The sequence below is a fragment of the Rattus norvegicus genome, chromosome 1 (assembly GCF_036323735.1).
Source record: "Rattus norvegicus strain BN/NHsdMcwi chromosome 1, GRCr8, whole genome shotgun sequence".
Classification (NCBI taxonomy): domain Eukaryota; kingdom Metazoa; phylum Chordata; class Mammalia; order Rodentia; family Muridae; genus Rattus; species Rattus norvegicus.
In genome coordinates, this window is record NC_086019.1 from 194,950,455 (window position 1) to 194,970,381 (window position 19,927).

Genomic DNA, 19,927 nt, shown 5'->3' on the forward strand with positions numbered 1-19,927 from the left:
AAGGTGCTGTGAAACTACAGGGGCAGGAATCACGCATCTCTTCTCTTTGGGTTGACGTCTGGCCATCTTTGAGGAGTGGGCATTCCTGGGTTTAGTTGTCTGTGTTTGGTTTTTCTGTGGATATCTATCAGGTGACAGCAATGGAAGTCAGCAGCTAGCTTGTCACTGTCCTCTTCTCTGTTCCTTCTGCCCCAACTAGCCAATGGGAGAGCCCCGTACCCATCCCCAGAGCCACACTTTGTTTTGATGCTTCCTGATATGCTGATAGTTACAGTCGGGACTCAAACCATATGGAGCAGACCACACACACACACAACTCATCCCCATTTTGCTGGTGAGGAAATGGAGACTAACCTGTGTTCTGAGGAGGGGCCTCAGGCCTTCATGTGCCTAGGCCAGATCCTTCTTGTAGTTTTCCTGGTGGACAGACATTGGAACCACTTTCCCTACTCTGTCTGAGAAAGATTCCTGCTTTCTCATTCGAACCTGAAAATCCTATATTTATGTTCACCCCGGTGTGGGCAGACCATCTTAAGCCTAATTCAGAAGCCGAAGAAGTGAGTTAATTATTCTTCAGGGCAGGAGTCTGGCAGCTGGTGGTTTCGGAATACCATGTGTCTTCTGGTTGCTGGCCAGATGGAGTTAAACATCCACTTGGTCCCAGGAAGCCCAGAGACACTTGTTTACAGCTGTCTCTGGTGATGTTTGCCAGACTCTGTTTAGGAGGAACATTTCCACTCCATAGTTCGTTCCGTCTTTTATTTGGGTGTCCAGGGGGACACGCCTATTAATCATAACTACCTAAGAACCTGGGAGAACTGTGGTGGTTTAAATGACCCCCTAACCCCCACCCCTTATGCTGTGGTACTTAGCACTTGGTTCCCAGTTGCTGGCCCTGCTTGGGAAGACTTCGGTGGTATAGTCTTGTAGGAAGTACGGTACTGGGTGTAGGTAGGCTCTGAGATGAAAAGCTTCTCACCACTCCCAATTCACTCTCACTGGTTCGCACTTGTGGTTAAGGATTCGAGCTCTCAGTTCCTGATTCTGCCCCCCCCCCCCCGGCCCCCGACAGACTCTTATCTCCCTAAATGTTTCCTTCTATAAGTTGCCTTGGTCATGGCGTCTTTTCACAGCAACAGAAGGTGATTGATGCAGGGACAAGCTCTGTGTGATGCCGATACAGAGGTGGAAAAGCTGTGCATTTGATGACCACAGAGTTAGGGGCAGTTCCCAGATTTTCCTGTTATTTATATTTGTTATTAAGACCACTTAGTATACATGGAGAAATCCTCCCCTCAGTTTCCCCAAATATAACATGGTAACAATGCTCATTTTCAAAGTCTGCAACAAAGTAGAGAATTAAAGGCTTTATAAGTAGATGTAATAAGGTATTTATGCCACGAGTTTGTCTCCCTAAAAGTAACAGCTCTTTTCCTGAACCCAAGAACATCATCACACCATGGGATCAGATTTCATGGCTGTATCAAGCAATTCAGGGTGGGGAACTAGGCGGATGGAGGCTCCCTTCCTTCCTGCATAGGAAGCTGGTCCCTGTGCCCAGTTACGTCCACTTGGAGCACTGCAGACCCTGATGGAACCCACAGATACCCTGGAACTTTTTGGGGGAGCCTGGGGACATGCAGCTGTGATGGGTCACAAGAGGACTGGAAAGGTCCCAGTTCTTACTCATAGCCCAGAGCCTAGGGAGTGATTGTTTCTCTTCCACAGAGAAGCGTGTGTGTGTGTGTGTGTGTGTGTGTGTGTGTGTGTGTGTGTGTGTGTGTATGTGTGTGTGCATATACTTGTTATGCACGATTACATAGATGTGCATATGTGTTCCTATGTTTATGTATGTTCTATACATGTGAGTATACACATGTGTATGTAAGTGCATGTATGTGTATGAGTTTGTGTGTTTGAGTGGGCACACATATATGTAATGTGTTTTTGGCTCCCTCTATCCTATACCTTGTTGCAGGCCCCCTGCACAGGCTCAGTAGCACTAAACTGTCTCATTGCCTTTGTCCCCAGGGCAGGAAGATCCCAACAGTTTGCGTCATAAGTACAACTTTATCGCTGATGTGGTGGAGAAGATCGCCCCTGCTGTGGTTCACATTGAACTTTATCGCAAGTAAAGAGGCCTTCCTTTCCCCTCAGTAATAAATGGCACCAGAGCTGCTTTTGAAGCACATTAAAGTGTCAGGAATGTCACCGGGCAGACTCCTGTACTACACTCAAGTTCTCTGCCTTAGGAAAAGTCCTCTATTTAGACCGACACTCTTGGCCCTTTAAGCGTTTTAATAACTTCTAGCTCTGAAGTGATTCCTAGGGAATATTTCCTAAGTGGAAATATTTTTGGTGCATTCCAAAAAGTAGCTCGGTGTTATTTTTAAGACATCAAACGCTCGCTAGATGTGTGCGAGCTGCGCTTGCGGGGTCATTCACTTGTGTGTGCAAATGAGGCTTGGTCAAGCTCAACCAATGTCTGTTCCAGGCTTCCTTTCTCGAAGAGGGAGGTGCCAGTGGCGAGTGGGTCAGGATTCATTGTGTCGGAGGATGGACTGATTGTGACAAATGCTCACGTGGTGACCAACAAAAACCGGGTCAAGGTTGAGCTGAAGAATGGAGCGACTTATGAAGCCAAAATCAAGGATGTGGATGAAAAGGCCGACATTGCGCTTATCAAGATTGACCACCAGGTGAGATGCTTCTGAGGCCCAAGTGCCTTCTGGGCCTGCAGCACCCAGCTCTCAGAAGGTGAGGTGGAGATGGTGAGGACATCAGCTCCCTGGTACTCGGAGAACGTTCAGCAACAACACAGAAGCTGCAGGACCAGACAGGTCTCATCAAAGAGAGACCTGAGAAAAGGAGGAGGGAGGAAGGAGGAGGGAGCCGGGAGGAGAGAAGCCCTTGGAAGAAACTCACTCTCAGATCAGAGGTTTTTAAAGTAGCATTTTATCTTTATAAAGCAACAAGCTACAAAGAAGTTACTGGGTAGCTGGTGAGAATGGAAACTCTGGTCCTTGAGATGAAACATGTATTACAAAGTTATGTTTCTTTCCACTGAGGTGAACCTGGAGTCTCTGTGGCTAAAGAATGGGCTTTAAATTTTTTAAAAATTATTTTTAATTGTATGTTGTGTTTGTAAGTGGGTGTGTACACAGAGATGTTGGATACCCTTGGCTGGGGTTACAGGGTTATAAACCACTGGACACTGAGTCTCTGCAAAACTAGTATGTCCTCTTAACTACCGAGTCATTTCTCCAGCTCCTTGTTAATGTATGTATGTATGTATGTATGTATGTATGTATGTATGTATGTATGTGTATATATATATATATATATATATATATATATATATATATATATATATATATATGTATGAGTACAATGTAGCTATCTTCAGACACACCAGAAGAAGGTATTGTGTCCCATTACAGATGGTTGTGAGCCACCATGTGATTGCTGGACTTTGAACTCCTGACCTGTGGAAGAGCAGTCAGTGCTCTTAACCACTGAGCCATCTCTCCAGCTCATTAAGCTTTTTATACTCAAGGTTTTGGGAACCTTAAGACGAAATTAACACCTCTTCCTTGAGTCCCTTAGAATCCTTAGTATGATGTCATGGTCATAGTCCCCTTAAAAGGGCTGCCGTGCTCTATCTACCCAAATTATAGCCTTCCATGGTGGGGAACTTAGAATCAGGGCCAGTACAAAACTAAGTCACAGTGAGAGTGAGCTCCATTTGAAAAATGCTTGTATGGAATTGCTTTGTGGGTTATTGGGGTAACTACTTCTAGTCCTATCTGAATTTTATTATTTTATTTACTTTTTGGAGATTGTGAGACAAGGTCTCAAGTTCTAGCTGTCTTAGAACTCACTTTATAGACCAGGCTGGCCTTGACCTCACAGAGGTCCTCCTGGCTTTGCCTCCCAAGTGCTACCACACCCAACAAAAAAATTTATTAAAAGAAAAGAAAGAAAATAATTTTAATTTAATATTCTGTTTATGGTTACTTTTTGCTCAGCAGAGCCTTTATTTTTATTTTTAGGTCTCGAGTAGCACAGGTTGCCTTCATTTATAATCTGTGGATAGCTTTGAACCTTTGACTCCCTTGCCTCTATCTTGTGTATGTGAGGATTATGGGCATGTAGGACCAAGCCGGGCTCACACAGTATTGTGGACCAAACCAGGGCTTTGTGAGAGCTAGCCAAGCACTCTGCCACACCTCCCACACTTGTTTAGCGAGGCCTTCATGCCCGAAACTGAATACAGTTCTTACTGGATCACCAGCAAAAATTCCTAGTCCTCCTCATGGTGATGTGATGTCTGTTTGCACTTCTGGTGAGATTGGAGTTTCTGTTTTCTTCCTGCCATTGGAAATTCCTTCAGAAAGAAGGTAGAAGGGTCAGTGGGAATTTTGTGGTTGGTGCAGAAAAAGACGTGGGTGGGGCGGGTAATGAAGCGTAGCATTTTCTTGTGAAGCTCTAGCTTGCTTCTCATCTGACTGAGCTATGAAGTCAGCTAGGTGTGAAGTCCTACTATGAAAGCTCAGGGTACTGTTGGGCAGTAGGACTCTGGGTCCCTTTATTTCTTTTATAGCGCCAGGCAGCCTTTCAGAACCCCTTTCACACCCAGCTTGTTCCCTTACCTTCTCAGAGGCTGGGGTGGTGAGGGCTGGGGCTGAAGTTTGCAGGAACAGGCTCTGGGCCCATGTAGGTGACTGACTTTAGTGTGATCACAAATGTGTGTTATTTCTGCTAAGTTGCTGTGAAATTTCTACCAACAGCTCATCTTTCTAAATGTGTTTATTGGTACCAAAACAGTTGGTCCAGGCTCTGACTTCACATCTAACCGTTCTCTAATACACAGAATAGCTGTGTTATTCCCATTTTATAAGAGAAGAAAGAATGCTCAGAGACCACTTCTCTATCTTTTCACCCCTAGCTTCCTGGGAGCCAGGCTGCAGATTCCAGGCACCCAACTCCACTGCACAGGCCCAGAGCCTGGCCTTCACAGGGATGGACTAGCATGACCTTAAATAGCCCATGGAAAGGTTGGCGTGTCCCCATTTGGGAATGCTGCGAGCAAGGTGTCTAGAGTCTGGTGGTAGCACCGGAAGGAAGGAGGTTGGCCAGAATAGCACAGCCAGTGACCACAGGTAGGACCTTCAGACTCAGTTCCTGGAAGGCAGCCAGCGCTGGGAGCCTCCTGGCCATCTGCAGGCAGAGCTCTGGCCTGTGTGGTTCGTGAGCTGTCTCCTCAAGTAATTTCATGTTTGGAATGCGTGGGTGCATACCACGTGATTGCTTCCAGTCCGGGGATATTCTTTTCTGATTTCGAGCCAATGTGGAGATGGGAGGAGCCCCATGTCACCTCTGGTATATCCAGGCAAAATGTGAAGGCGCTCAACAGAGGATCTGTGTGAAGGGTTTCAGGCAGGCGGGCCCTAAGAGTCTCTTCAGCCAGAAGCCTGCTATTTGACATGTGCCGCACACATCCTCCTGCCCCCCCAAGTTTGGAAATGTAAATCGGACTGATGTAGCTTTTGAAAATGGAATTGGAAACGAAAGGCTTTTGTATTGCAGACACCCACATTGAAGCCTGATTTCTGATGACTAGCCTGACCCCGCCCCTCTTTTCTCTCTGTCCCTGTTCTGATGCGAGTTGTTGTAGGGAGAGTCTGGCTTGTAATAAAGCTTGACTTGGAAGGAATGGGCCGGCCACCCAGGTGAATGGTGTTCGAGCAGAATTTACCCTGTAGTTCGTGGTGTGATCAGGGTGTGTGGTGTGTGGTGTGAGGTGTGTGGTGGGCAGTGATGGGCTAGGTGCTTGCTTGCTTGGTGCTGGGTCATCTTAGGGGCAGCAAGAAAAGGAACGTGTCAGAGAAGGTCAGAGAAGACTGTGGGTGTGGTGGTGCATACCTACCCTCCTAGCATTTGAGGGAGGGGGGGATGTGAAGGCAGGAAGATCAGGAGTTTAAGCCCAGTGACTAATTCAACGGTTGGTCATCTAGGCCGGGCTTCCTATCAGCATGAGATTGCTTGAGTTGTCTGTGACTCACATTGAAACTGTTTTCCGTGAAATGAAAGTGCAATTTTTATCCCTCCTCCTCTTTTTTTTTTTCCTGAGAGCATCAGCCATCTTTTCTTTGGGGAGACCCACCAGTGTACAGCTTGTGTGTGTGTGTGTGTGTGTGTGTGTGTGTGTGTGTGTGTGTGTGTGTGTATGTGTGTGTGTGTGTATGTGTGTATGGGAGGGGGTCCTATGCCTCAACCCATAAGGCCCAATCTGATGAGTGCATGCTGCCCCTTAAAATTGCAAACCATCACGGGAAAGTACACGTGTGTAAAGGCCTCTGTAATTAGCACCACAGAGCAGGCCCTTCCCAAGTTCCTTCACTTCCTCCCTCTCACAGAGAGGCCGCACATCTCTAAGGGCTTGAAGCTGCTTGGCTTGCAGTTGCCAGAGAGCTTTCTGGGCTGGTGACCAAAAGCCTCTCTTTTGTTTCTCTCTGCTGAGCAGACACATGTGCACTCACTCTGCCTGTTGCATTTTGAGACCCTGAAGAACTCAGTGGGAATGGCCTACACGGGGAAGCCTACGTGGTCCTGACTCCTGTTCCACCCCCTGGACGAGAGAGGATGACCCCTGTGGGTCTTCCCTCTAGCCTCACGGAATGCTCCTGTCCTAGAGCTGAAACTAAGGGTCCTCAATGGGATCAGTGCTGGTCTGGAGGTGGGGGGTGGGGCTCACACATGTAAACATTTTAATGGAAAGCAGTTTTGAGGGCAAACTAGTTCAGCTTGGGATACAAACTACTTCCAAATGTGTCTAACACGAGCCACTGGCCATGTATGCAGAATATTTTTAACTTTCATCCAAAAGCAGTTTTTGTTCTCCCCCTTCCCCCTCCAGTAGTTTAAGAGGAGGATAGAGCCACAAGAGCTGGAGGGAAATGTAAAACGTCAACCTATCAGGTGTCTTTTAGTCTGGAACAGAGGCATGGGCAGACATATGGGCAAGTATTAAGAAAGTACAAGGGAAATGTTGTCACGCGGTTGTTTTTCCAGCTGTTGTACTGATTCCTCCAGATGCTTTCCCACCTATGCTATGGAAATCCTCTCTTTCAGAGAAGCCATTCTCAACCTATGGGTTGCAACCCCCTTGGGGGTCGCACAGCAGGTATTTACATTAGGATTCATAACGGTAGCAAAATTACAGTTATGGAGTAGCAATGAAATAACTCTATGGTTGGGAGGGTCACCACAACACGAGGGACGGTATCACAGGGTCTTAGCATTAGGAAGGTTGAGGAGCCCTATTTCAGAGTGTCCTGACAACTCCTTCCTGGGACCACCTGACTTGATCTGGAGCCCCTTCCCTCACGCTCCTACTCCTTACCATCTCTGCACAGCTCTCTGAGGCTTAGAGTGGTCTTTCTTCCTGGCCTTCCCTTTTCCTTCAGGTATGCAGTCACATCCTGCTTTAGACCCCAGGGACATTCCGTGTCTGACTCACTGCACAAAATAGTTTCCCACATATGAGTCCTCAACCGCCCCACATCACGAGACGGACAAGACCGGAGACGCCATACATTCTGTATTTGCCCTCCTTCCTCATTTAAATAGGAATTTGTTGCTGTTTAATTTTTCATTATTTGTGTGTGTGTGTGTGTGTGTGTGTGTGTGTGTGTGTGTGTGTGTATGTGCGCGCACGTTAATATGCCGCTCAGAATAGTCTAAAACTGCTGGGCTCAAGTAATCTTCTCAGCTTCTCAAATACCTAGGATTTTTGGCATGTAACCTGAACTCAGCCTCACTTGATTCCGATTTCTCTATCTGTCTCTCCCTGTCTCTCTGTCTCTGTCTGTCTATCTGCCTCCCTGTCATCTGTCTCTCTCTGTTTAGGTGACAGCTGCTGTCCACCTTATTCTTTGAGACACGGTCACTTGCCAAACCGGGAGCTTATTGACATGTTTACACTGGCTGGCCAGCAAGCTCCAAGGATCCCTTTAGCTCTGCCTCTCCAGTGCTGGGACCACAGGTGTGCCTGGCCTTTTCATGGGTTCAGAGAATCAAACTTAGGCTCTCATGATTGTGAGACAAGCACTTCACTGACCGAGCCATCTCCCCAGCGCCTCATCTCTGTTCAGACTCCACATTCTTCTGCTAGAGTATAAAGGATGCATTTCTTTTGGCCTTCTGATCAGGTCATGGGTACTGGACAAGCCAGGCTGGCCAGTCTTAGGTCAAGTTGACATACAAGTTAGAATTATCTGGAAGGAGGGAATCTTAATTGAGAAAATATCTCCATAAGATCCAGCTATAAGGCATTTTCTTAATATTGATGGAGGAGGGCTCAGCCCATTGTGGGTGGGGCCATCCCCAAGCTGATGGGCCTGGGTTCCATAAGAAAGCAGGCTGTGGGAGTCATGAGGACTAAGCCAGTAAGCGGCATCCCTCCATGGCCTCTGCATCAGCTCCTGTATCCAGGTTCCTCCCCTGAGTGAGTTTATGTCCTGACTTCCTTCGATGATGAACAGTGGAAGTGTAAGCCAAATAAACCTTTTCTTCTCCAACTTGTTTTTTGGTCATGGTGTAGACCACGACCAATCAAAACCCTGATGGAGACAATAGCATCTGCTTAGAGGTTAGCCAGACCCACAGCTCCCCAGTGTGATGGAGAGAGAGAGAGAGAGAGAGAGAGAGAGAGAGAGAGAGAGAGAGAGAGAGAGAGAGAACATGGCTAGTACCTAGCTCCTTTGAACCAGCTTCAGGTGAAGAGGACTGTGTAGCAGGCAGACTGCGCCCTCTTGTCTTCCACTGTTGGCTTTGGCCAGATACAGCCCGAGTCAGGGCTACACTGAGCCTGTGGTCTTGGTACCTCAGAGTGCTGAGGAAGCAAGGAGACTTCCTGTGGGTTCTTTTCCCTGACACCAACAACCAGGTAAATATTTGGACACAGCCTGTATCCAGGCTTGAGGTGGTTTTCTTTCTCCCCTTAGGCCTACCATGGCAGGTAGGTGCCTGGCCACCTTTAGCCCACCAGTCCCACAGACCTGTTTGAATTGGCTGAGGCATTGCCTCTGGGTACCGTTGGTTTTGCTTACCGAGGGGTCCTCTTACAGCTGAGCTTGCTGAGAGGGCCTGAAGTCTGATGCTTCACCGTGGAGTTCAGAGCAGGGTCACCTAGGGGTGGGGGTTGTGGGGACTGGGGCTTTCATATCTAAACCTCCCATAATTTGGCCTTGTACGTGGAGAGTCAGCCTCTGGTGGCCGGCCGCTGGGGATGACTCACTCGGGTTCTCCTCAGGCCACTTGACTGTTAGAGGATGCTGACTAAGCCCCTGGGCTCCTCCAAAAGCAAATCAGATAACCAAAGCCTGTGCATCCTCTGGACGTTTTCCTCTTCCCCTGAAGCAGGCTGGAGCCTGGAGTAGACACGCACTGCCCCAAACCTTCCCATCCGGCTTTTGTGTATGTCCATTTTGGATGCCTTTCTGGGGTTCTTCTTGCTGCTCTTTTTGTGGTCTTCTCTCTGAGAACTAGAAGGGCTTCTGCTGCAGTTGTCAGAGATGCTACAGATCATGTTGATGTGCAAAGCTCCTATTACTGGATTGATTTTTACCTTTTTTTATAGGGAGGTGAGCATCAATATTTCAGGAAGGAAGAAGTGCAGACAGGGACGTGGAAGGTGGCTTTTACTTTGCAGTGCAAGTCCTCGGTCCAGAAGCGAATGGCTGCCTGGCTCCTCTTTGTTCTGACTGTAGTCATTTTGGCATGTGAAAATATTTCACTTCCCCAAACTCAGAACTGGAGCCCTGTGTGTTCTCTGGCCCCATTTCAAGAACTTCGTTGATGGTTGAGGAAATTCTTTGGCTCCATTTTTCTCTTAATATGGCCATGCCTTTTTTTTTCTTTGGCACCCTTTGCAAGGAATCAGAAGGAGGATATGATGGTTCAGGCAAAACAAGTCTCAGGTCACTGGGAGTCTCTCCTGTCCTTCTCATCTGGGGGAGACATCATGGGAAGTTATTTGACTGTTGTAAGCATGTCTTGTGTTAGTCTAGATTGGCCAGCGGTAGCCTCCGGTTCGTATCTGACCCCCATCTTTTTTTGTAAACAGTTTTATCAGATCACACCCATGCCTGTTCATTTGCGTAGTCTATGACCGCTTTCATTCTGTACCAAAGAAGTTGCATACTTGGCCTGGAGACCATACAGCGAGGCAAGCCAGACATTTGGTTTTCAATGCTTCATAGTGAGATTTTACCAGCACCAGTGATGAATCCTTATTCTGAGGGAGCAGCAAGTGTCTGGGAGGAATGTGCGAGAAAGTTCAAAGCTCAGCGAAGCACCAAGGGACCAGAAATGAGGATGGTGATGCTGACTTCATTTGTCTTTTTTCTGGGAGGTGTTTGCCTCTGTGAAAACGAGGCTTTGGTCTTGCCAGACTGAGCAGAGAGAGGCCTTAAGCCTGTCACTTCTCTGTGGTGTTGGTAAACAGGAACTTACTAGAATTACAAGACGTTTTCCAGGTTACGATCCAACTTTGAGTCCTTTCATTGGCTTGTGTCATATGTGCTATTGAACACCGGTCTTGGCCAGACATTGTGAGGTCTGCTTAGACATCCAGGGTAAACCGAGGTGTGGGGTGCAGAGTTGGTGATTGGTCACTCAGCAGGCTTTCCTCTGAGGGGACAAAGCTTGATTCTGTGGGGCTGATAAGACGCTCCCTGGGGCTGCTGGGAAGGGTGAGGGAAATCAAGTATGTGTGCACATCCACGGTGGATGAGCAAGTTTCAACGAGCTCCAACCACTTTACATATATACATACGTACACATACATACACATACACACATTTAGTAGATGGAGCAAAGCTCCAACCACTTTACGTATACACATATACACATATACATATAAACACATATACGCATAAACGCATATACACATACATACATGCATACACACATATGCACACATGCACACACACATACACACATATACACATATACACATTCACACATTCACACATGTACACATGCACACATACATACACATACACACATACACACATATACACATATACACATATACACTTACACATGTCTGCACATAGCAATAGTGGGCACAAGTTATGGAGCTGAAGATTAGTGTTGGGGACAGAAGTGAAATGGAGGAAAGGAGACAAAGAGAAAAAGGGCAAGAACCTGCCCGAGGCTGGAAGGCTTCCATAAATGCTGTGTTCAGAAGCTTATCTGCAGAAGGGACAGTTGGGTGAGATGAGATGCCTTGAGCCAGCCATGTGGACAGGTAGGAAATGATTGGTGAAGCTTCTTACTTCTCCCTTTCTCCCCAGCCTGGATGATCTGTATCGTGGACTATGTGCAAACAGGCATTTTCCAGCAAGTTTATGATAACTTCTAAAATGCAAGGCCAGCGTTTCTCCTCAGCTGCTATCTCTTTGTATTGTTTAAGCGCCTTGCTGGCCTGCTCCTCCTCTGGGACCTTCCGAGGCCTTCAAGGCACTTAATTTCCTGAGAGGCTCAAAATGAAAAGGGTTCTTAATTATCTGGACATAGAACACAGTTTCCCCTAACTCATTGCTGAATCCTCCAGACCTCTGTGGGAATGGAAAGGTAAGGCCTTGTGGTGGATTGAGGACCGATTGGTCTACTAAACACACTAATTGACAAGACATGAGTTACACACAACACTGAAGTCTCATAACAAGGACACTTTAGAGATAATTGCAAACCAAGGCATTTCAAGTCTGTTACCATGGCCAAAATGCTAGGCCTTAGCTAATATGAGAATTGCCCCACCCCACCCCAACTCCTTTGCTAAGGGTCTAATGGATTTTTTTTTATCTTGTTCATTGATTTTTCTAAATATTTATTGAGCATCCTTCACGACGGGACACTGCCGTAGCAGCCATGCTGAGGTTGGTGGTTAAATGGGTTGATGCATCTAGAAGATTCAATCAACGTCCTGTTTCTTCTCCTGTGGGTGACACAGAATATGTATGGCTGTTGGCTCCCATATAGAGCTGTTGACATTTTGTGGTCAAAAACAGAACAAGAGGATATTTGAAATAGCAAACATTTCTTGATATATCTCACAGGAGACTAAATATTATGATGTGTTCATAAACAGTGAGGAGGAAGGAGGTTGCACTTCAGAGTTTACATTCTTTCTCTTCTTTTGCCTCCTGCCTTCTCCTTCTCCTGTTTCCCTCCATTGCTCTCACTTCTTCCACCTCCCTTCTAACCAGCTTCTCATGTGTCCGGCATCTCTAGACACCAATAGCATGTCCAATGGGGAAAAAATCAATCTCATGAGCCTGTATACATTGGTGGTCAGTACCCATGGAGCAGGCCCTTCCTGCCCTAGCCTCTCGGTTATTAGTTACATCTTTCCATTCACCACAGCCATCCTGGGCTCTGTCAAAGTTCTATACCTGACTGTGCCATCATTCATGGCCTCTTTGGTCAAGAAAAAATATGAGAGCAGTCTGTCGAGCCCTTTTGTAAAGATGACATGTTCTGCTCTGTAGCAGTTTCTTCTGAATCCACATCTTACTGCTGTTGAATTCGGGTTGAAAGGTTGAAGTAGGAATTGGCAGAAAAGAGTCGCATAGGAAAAATCTAGACTTGGGTAAGCTACCTGGGCCCAGACTGATGAGAGTCCCTCAGGGTCCTCTGACAGACATAGGACAAAGTTAAAGTGAGGATAGTCTCATAAAGATGAGCCCATGTTAATTATAAAAATTGTGAAAGTGGAGGAGGAAGACCATCACTTCAATAAACTAAATTCTAGCATCTCACTCTTGGTCCACTTGGCAGATGACTTTATGTGCATGTGAACCCCTGGGCTCAGAGAGGTCCTATTCTCTGAGGCCATTGTTTCAATTTGATCTTGGAATTTGTGTCTTGTCCTAGATTCTCAATGGGACAATGGTATGTGCTCAGTGGGCTTGGAGCCTTGGATCAGGTGATTCTTTCTCCTCATTCCTCCTCAGGATAGCTCCTGGTCTTCCCAGTATTGTGCTACAGGGACCTCTGACCCTGCCTGTCCTCTTCCTTTGTCTGTGTGGTGATTGTAACTATATCCCATGCCTGGAAGACATCCCATGCCCAAAGGAGACATGGGGATTGGAGTTAGTGTTACACTTCACAGATCTTAGGGCAGGGAGTTACACAGGGCTTGGAGTGACAGACTAAAGGCTTGTTCCATGGATCACCAGGCAAGGGAAAGCTTCTAATTTGATCTAGGTCCCCAATATGTCCCACAGATACGTATAGGATGGTAATGCCAGAGCCCTTGAAGTCGTCCATCATCTCTGGGTTGGACCTTGGGAAGGAGAGGTGCCAGGCTTTTCTTCCTTACCCCAGTTGGTACAGTGTGGAGATTATATACCTTGGTGGCAAAGTACTGGGTTATGAGGTCAATTGGCTGTCTGCACTTGCCAGTCTGCGGATTTCTTTGTTCTTCAAGGACCAAAGTAAATACGGACCATTAAGATGTGGGAAGAGTATGTACAAAAAGAAAAGAACCTATGAACCTGGGACCATGTTTTATTTCACATTGCCCTGCAGATGCTATATCCGGTCCTCAGAAAAGCTTAGGCTCACCTGGTCCACAGCCCACAGTCCTATGCCAGCACACTCTCCCCTATGCTTTAGGCAAGTTCTTGGATGGTAACGTCCCCTTCCCCAAGGTCCCTCTGCTTTCTTCTTTCTGGGCATGGGGGATACACACTTCCCCCTACTGCATAGTTTTAAAGAAAACGAGCGTTTGTCATAACTGTTTCCAGAAGGCATGTTGAATCACTCAATTGAGTTGCAGCCAGTGGCTGCAACATTAGTCTTTGATGAGAACTTGAGCCAACATGAGGCCCAGCCTGAAAGCCCCAGCCCTAAACAGGAGCGTGCCGGGCGGGCAGCTGGCAGACACAGAAAACTGCAGGCTCAGCAACAAAAATATTTTTGTAGCTGAGGAACCTGTTGTACTTCTCCAAGGAGATGATCAACTTGGCTCATTAGTTTTTTGTTTTGTTTTTTTTTTTTTTAAAAGAAGATGGGCAACTTTCCCTTCCTCTTGGCTTTGTTGGTTCACTTCATTGCTCTTCTCTTTAAGCTTAAGGGGATGAGGTGAGTGCATAGACTGGTAGCTGCAACTGAGCTGGTGAAGGGACCTGGCTTTCTGCTGTCTTTGCTGGAGGATGACTGGTCAAACGACCACCTCACAAATTCCAGACATCTGTCCACGTGATGCTTCAGATGCTGCAGTGATCTTGAGATCTCCTTGGGGGTTGTATGCAGTTTGAGGCCCCCGTCCCCTTCCTGATTTTACCCATTTAAGTACTGCTAATGGAGTTTTCAGCAACAGGCACATCTGGAAAGAGCCCTTAATCATCATAACCAACTCTAGACGCGACGTCTTTATTCTTGGAGAAAGTAAAACTAAGATCCAGGGAAATCAATCAAGTAACACACTGAGGTAGTATAAGACCCAGGACCAGAGAGATGGCTCAGTGGGGAAAGGCATTTGCCACACAAGCCTAATGATCTGAGTATGATTCCAGAGCCCATGTAAAGGTAGGAGAGAACTGACTACAAAGATGGCCTCTGACCAGCATATATATGCGCTCTCTCTCTCTCTGTCTCTCTCTGTCTTTCTCTGTCTCTCTGTCTCTCTCTCTCTCACACACAGATACACACACACACAGACACTCACACACACACACATACACACACACACACACACACACACACACACACACACACACATTAAAGTTTTAAAACTACAGGATTTCATCCAAATATGTAACATACTAGAAGTGTGTGTGCATGTGAGAATGTTTTTGCCTCATCTTTCTTTGGCACCAGCTTGTTTGATGTTGGCACCTCATGTCCAAATGAGCCATCATTTAGCAGGGACTCAGCTCTCCCGATCTGCAGAGTTCTGGCAGTTAGAATTCATCCTCTGTTTACAAATGAAACCTACAGCACATGAGACCCTGAAGCTAAGGACAAGCTTACCAGGGCTTGGCTGAGGATAAGACAGACTCTCCAAAAGATACCATGGGATAAACAGTAAGACCAGCCCTTCACTTGAGAACCACTGGCCCAGCTCCTGTTGGCTGGTCCATCTGATGGCTTTGTTTTTTAAATTTCCTTGTGCTGGGGATAGAACACAAGGTCTCGCACATGCTAGGTAAGACTACCCCTGAGGTCCACCTAGTCTCTCTGTCATGGTTCTTAAACTCCTCTGTCATTGCTTTGCTCTGTTACACTGGCTGCTGTCCCCTCCCTCTGTGCATAGATCATTCCTTTCCTCATTGGTCAGTTGTGTGCTCTGAGAATCTTCGTTGTCCCACAGACACAATTCCTGTGCAGCCAAGCAGAAGGAAGCAATTGTGTGAGGGAGTGAGTTTCTCGACAGTGGCCAGGTTTCACTCAGTCACCTGCATCTTGACTCAGCTGAGACACATGTTGCCGTCCAGACCTTGTGGGACCTTTCATGGGGATGGAGCTCGGTTGCTTTTGCCTGATGAGCTATCTTATCGGCTCTCTCTGTTCTTCTGAGGAGTCATGTTGCTGGCAGGCACCTTCTTGCCTTTGGTTGGTGTCTACAGTGGTAGTGGCTGTCTTCTGACTGTGAGAGCACACTGAAGTTGACAGAGTAGAGAGGATGTGCTTGGTTCTTACTGTTGCCCTTCAGCTTTTGAAGCCGGGCCACAGTAGACAGCCCACTCCTAGTGCACCTCAGAAAGTGCTTCTCCTTTTTCTCAGTCCTGGTACAACCCTGGCCTCAGTCACATAGCTGTGTCCGATTGGATTTGGCTTGCATGTGAGACAGACACAGAGCCTTACAGTGTTATTCTGTGCTCAGTATTATACACAATCCTGTGCCCAGTTACCTGCAGCAAGGGGGATGAACTTCATTCTTCTTTACTCTTGAGCCCCGTGGTTCATCCATGCTCTGCCCACCAGACAGGAAGCCTGGAGAACTGGACTGGATATGTTGGTCCTTGAAGTCTTATGCCAGGCACTGGAAAGACAATTTGTTGAGACTGTCCCCTCTCAGATTCACTTTTTATCCTGAAAGTGACTCCTGGGATTGTTTGGGACGGTGGTGATAATTTAACCAACTAGGAAGACCTTTATAAAACCATTCTATGGACCAAACCCTCACCCTACTTCACAATTAGCATCTAACCTATGGATGGTACTTAGTGATTTTTGTGGACATTGAAACCTGGAGTCCATGTTCAGGGCCACTGACACTGTCCCTTGGGCTCATTCTCCACCTACTCAGGTGACATTGGGTCTATAACTTGGGAATTATGGGCTCTTTTTTTTTCTTAAATTGTGCATGTGTGGTCACATGCATGCACATGTGTGCAAGTGTGCATATGGAGATTAGAGGACAACTTTTTGGTGTCTGTTCTTTCACCTTGTGGTGATTTGAATGAAAATGCCCTCCCACCCTCCTAGAGTGTCAATATTGGAGATGTGGAGCAGGTGTGACCTTGCTGGAGTATGTCACAGGAGGTAGGCTTTGAGGTTTCAGAAACTCAAGCCAGGCCCAGTGTCACTCTCTCTTCCTGCTGCCTGTGGATCCAGATGTAGACGTCTCAGCTATCTCTCCAGCACCAGGTCTGACTACATGCCGCCATGCTTCCCACCATGATGATGATGGACTAAACCTCTAAAGTGTAAGCCAGCCCCGATTAAATTTTTAGTTTTCATATAAGAGTTTCCAGGGTCATGGTGTATTTTCACAGCACTAGAAACGTAAGACAGATTTTCTTGTTTCTGCCACTGCCCTGCATATAATTATCCAGGCTAACTGGTCTGTGAGCTTATGCTGTATTCTGTTTCCCATCTTGAAGTAGGAGATATGTGCCACCGCATGCGGCATTTAAAAATAAGGTTCTAGGAGTGGAACTCAGGTCATCTGGCTGCCTGGCTGAGCCATCTTCCCAGCCCCTAGGAATCCTTCTCTTTCTCTAGTCTCTCTCTCATGACTCTGGTGGTGCCATTTTGCCTTAGGCAGTGCCCTGAAGATATGGTGGTTTTACATTGTCCTCCTTCACAGCTGTCTCTTCTGCTGGCCTCTCAGGCTGCTGTTCCTTTTCAGTCTGGTGAGAACTCACTGTGAGAGACTGACTGCATATCCTACGTCCTAAAAAGCTGCTAGCCCTCCTGGTAGAAGTTGGGGGTTCCTTCTGGGCTTTATGATATGGGCTTCAGAGCCATTTTTTCCTGATGTCATCTCATGACTTTATTATGCCTTTTTGTGTCCCCCCCCTCAACCCTCCAGCTTTGAGGCCATAGTAGCGGTGGGTCCCTTCCTTCCCCTCAGACTTTGCACCAATCAGGACTAATGTTTGCCCTGTTTCCTTCTTAGGGGAACTTTGAGTTGATGGATGGGGGGGGGGGGGATATGGATGTGGCTGTTGGGAAAAGAGTTGGTCTCTTAGATGGCCTGTGGCTGGCATTGCTTCAAAGGGAGCCCCAGACAGAGCGTCTACAGCAGGAGCCTGGAGATGGCTTTGATGTGGGCACACGGGAAGCAGCCTGCATGTGGACACAGAGCAGGGACCCTGAAGTGTGGCAGGGTGCCCGCAGGTCAAGGCTGCAGTGTGGCTGTGCCTTCCAGCTATGTACGTATATTTCGTTTCCTCTGTCCCCCCAAGAGTGTGGCTGTCTAGACAGGGATAGAATTAAAAGCTCAATTACTGAGCAGGAATTTGGCCAGTGAAAGCTCAGCTACTGAGCAGACAGGCCTGGGTGAGGATTGTGGCTGAGATTGAGCCCCATTTGGACCTAAGTAAGGCTAGAGAGCCTGAGGCTCCTAGCCAGCCAGCACCTGCAGGGCCCCTTAAGGCAGCTTGACCTCATGGAGCTGTAAATCTGGCTTGGCCGCCACCTCGGCACCACCTCCCTCTCCCATACAGGGATTTCTGCTTATAGTTGGAGTCCAGCAATTAGAATTCCTGCCTTTGGGGATGGAGGCCTGCAGCTGGGAACTGGTTCTCCAGCTCACCCAGGCTCTTCTTATGGCTGAGAGAAGCTCTTCCATGGTGTGTGTGTGTGTGTGTGTGTGTGTGTGTGTGTGTGTGTGTGTGTGTGTGTGTGTGTGTGTTGTTATGCCCCTGAATCATCAGAGTGTCCTGAAAGTACTTTGTCATCTGGCAGAGAAGGGTTTGTTCCTTTCGTATAAATGGAGAATCTAGACTGTGATATCCCCTTCTTTACCCTGCCATCGTGCGTCTTCCTGTTTAGTGTTTGTGTCACAGTCATCCTTCATGATCTGTAACATGTATTTAAGGAGGCATGCTCACTGGGACTGCCCACCTGGGCGGGCGTGACAGGGTAGTTTCATGGCATCCCTATGGATTCTCATCATTGGTGTCCTTGTCTAAACCCAATATGGGCATCTTGGTGACAGAGGATGAGACCTTTGTTCTTGAGCCTGGCATGTCCTCTCGGTGTTTTATAGCATAGAGGCCTCTATCTCCTGCCACTGTGGAGGTCTCTATTGTCTTTCCATACAGCTTTCTCTCAAACATTTATCTCCTTTCTAGCGTTCTCTGGGCCTGAGCTCAGACTTTGGACAGAAGCACTGGACAGGGTGTTGTTAGGTCCCTGCTCTCTAAGGACTGTGGGGCTTAAAGCCTAAATCTCTGGCTCTCCTCCTAGTAGGCAGGGGCAGTGGCTGGAGGGTGTTATAGCCAGATGCTGATAAAGATTCTCATGTCGGATCTTACCTCAGCCCTGATATAGCTCCCGCCGTGTAGGTGGCCCCACTGTCCCATGCCTAAGCTTGATTCTTTTTTTTTTTTTTTTTTTTTTTTGGTTCTTTTTTTCAGAGCTGGGGACCGAACTCAGGGCCCTGCGCTTCCTAGGCAAGCGCTCTACCACTGAGCTAAATCCCCAACCCCCTAAGCTTGATTCTTATCTGTGTAGTTCTGTTTCTTCGGATGTCCAGGCCGACCTGCTGCAGGCTGTAGCCACCTCTCTTGCCTGTCCTTCACAGTTATCCCTGAAGATTCAAAGATAGGATTTCCAGCCAGCCCCAGGCCCCAAAGGAATGGTACTGTCCTGGTGGGCCTCCCCCAGTGTGGCCAGCACTCATCAGCAGCCAGACTCTGCCCCACCCTGCCTCGATGGCTGAGGTCATTCTTGGCAGAGCTTGCTGGCAGGGACTGTTGGCGCCCACCCAGGATAAACATGTCACACTGAGCTTGCTGCGTGCCATTGGATGCCGAGTGGGTCTGCGTAGGGAATGCCATAGGCCCCGGCCTCAGGTGACCTTAAAGTGAAAGGGTCATAGCCAGTGTGGAACTGTGTCTGGAAAGGTGACACACCCTGGCTTGTCACAGCACAGTTGCTGGAATCCTTCAATGGATTTTCAGGGATTTGAAAACTAGTAAACAGCCGAGTAGGCTCTTTCCAGAGAACCGTTCAGGCTCCTAATTCATCGTTATCCTAAATCACCATCATAACAGACCAGTGCGATTGGTGGGCTCTCTTATCCCACTTCTCAGGCGAGGCGTCCGTGCTTGTCATGCAGAGTTTCAGTTTGGCAGCCTGTGCCACAGATGGCTGGTGCCCTGTGGGGTGTGTGGTATCTGAGAGTAGAGGTGCGGCTTCTCAGGCTCCTGGCTGGTGAGAGCTTGTGCTGTGTCTTCCGACATGTTTTCGTAGGCAGTGCTAGTCTTACTGGCCATGTGCATGCGTGCATGAGTGCATGTGTGCGTGCAGGGAGTGTGTGTGTTTCAAATCTGTATCATGGTGCTGTGGGGTAAGTGAGTACAGTGAAATCTCTGTTGTATCTCAGGTCACCCAGGGTCTGGGGCCTCCCTTATCTGCTAGTCAATTGTCCGAGCTCATCAGCAGTTCCATTTCT

The 19,927-nt window shown here is 47.6% G+C and overlaps 1 protein-coding gene across 1 annotated transcript in view; it reads left to right on the forward strand.

Annotated features, from left to right (window-relative positions):
• The window catches only part of Htra1 (HtrA serine peptidase 1), a 49,551-nt gene that overhangs the window by 22,386 nt on the left and 7,238 nt on the right, over window positions 1-19,927 (forward strand). The window contains exons 2-3 of the mRNA NM_031721.1: window positions 2,032-2,131; window positions 2,495-2,699. Of these exons, the coding sequence (NP_113909.1) occupies window positions 2,032-2,131; window positions 2,495-2,699 (305 nt within the window). The remainder of the gene's footprint in view (window positions 1-2,031; window positions 2,132-2,494; window positions 2,700-19,927) is intronic.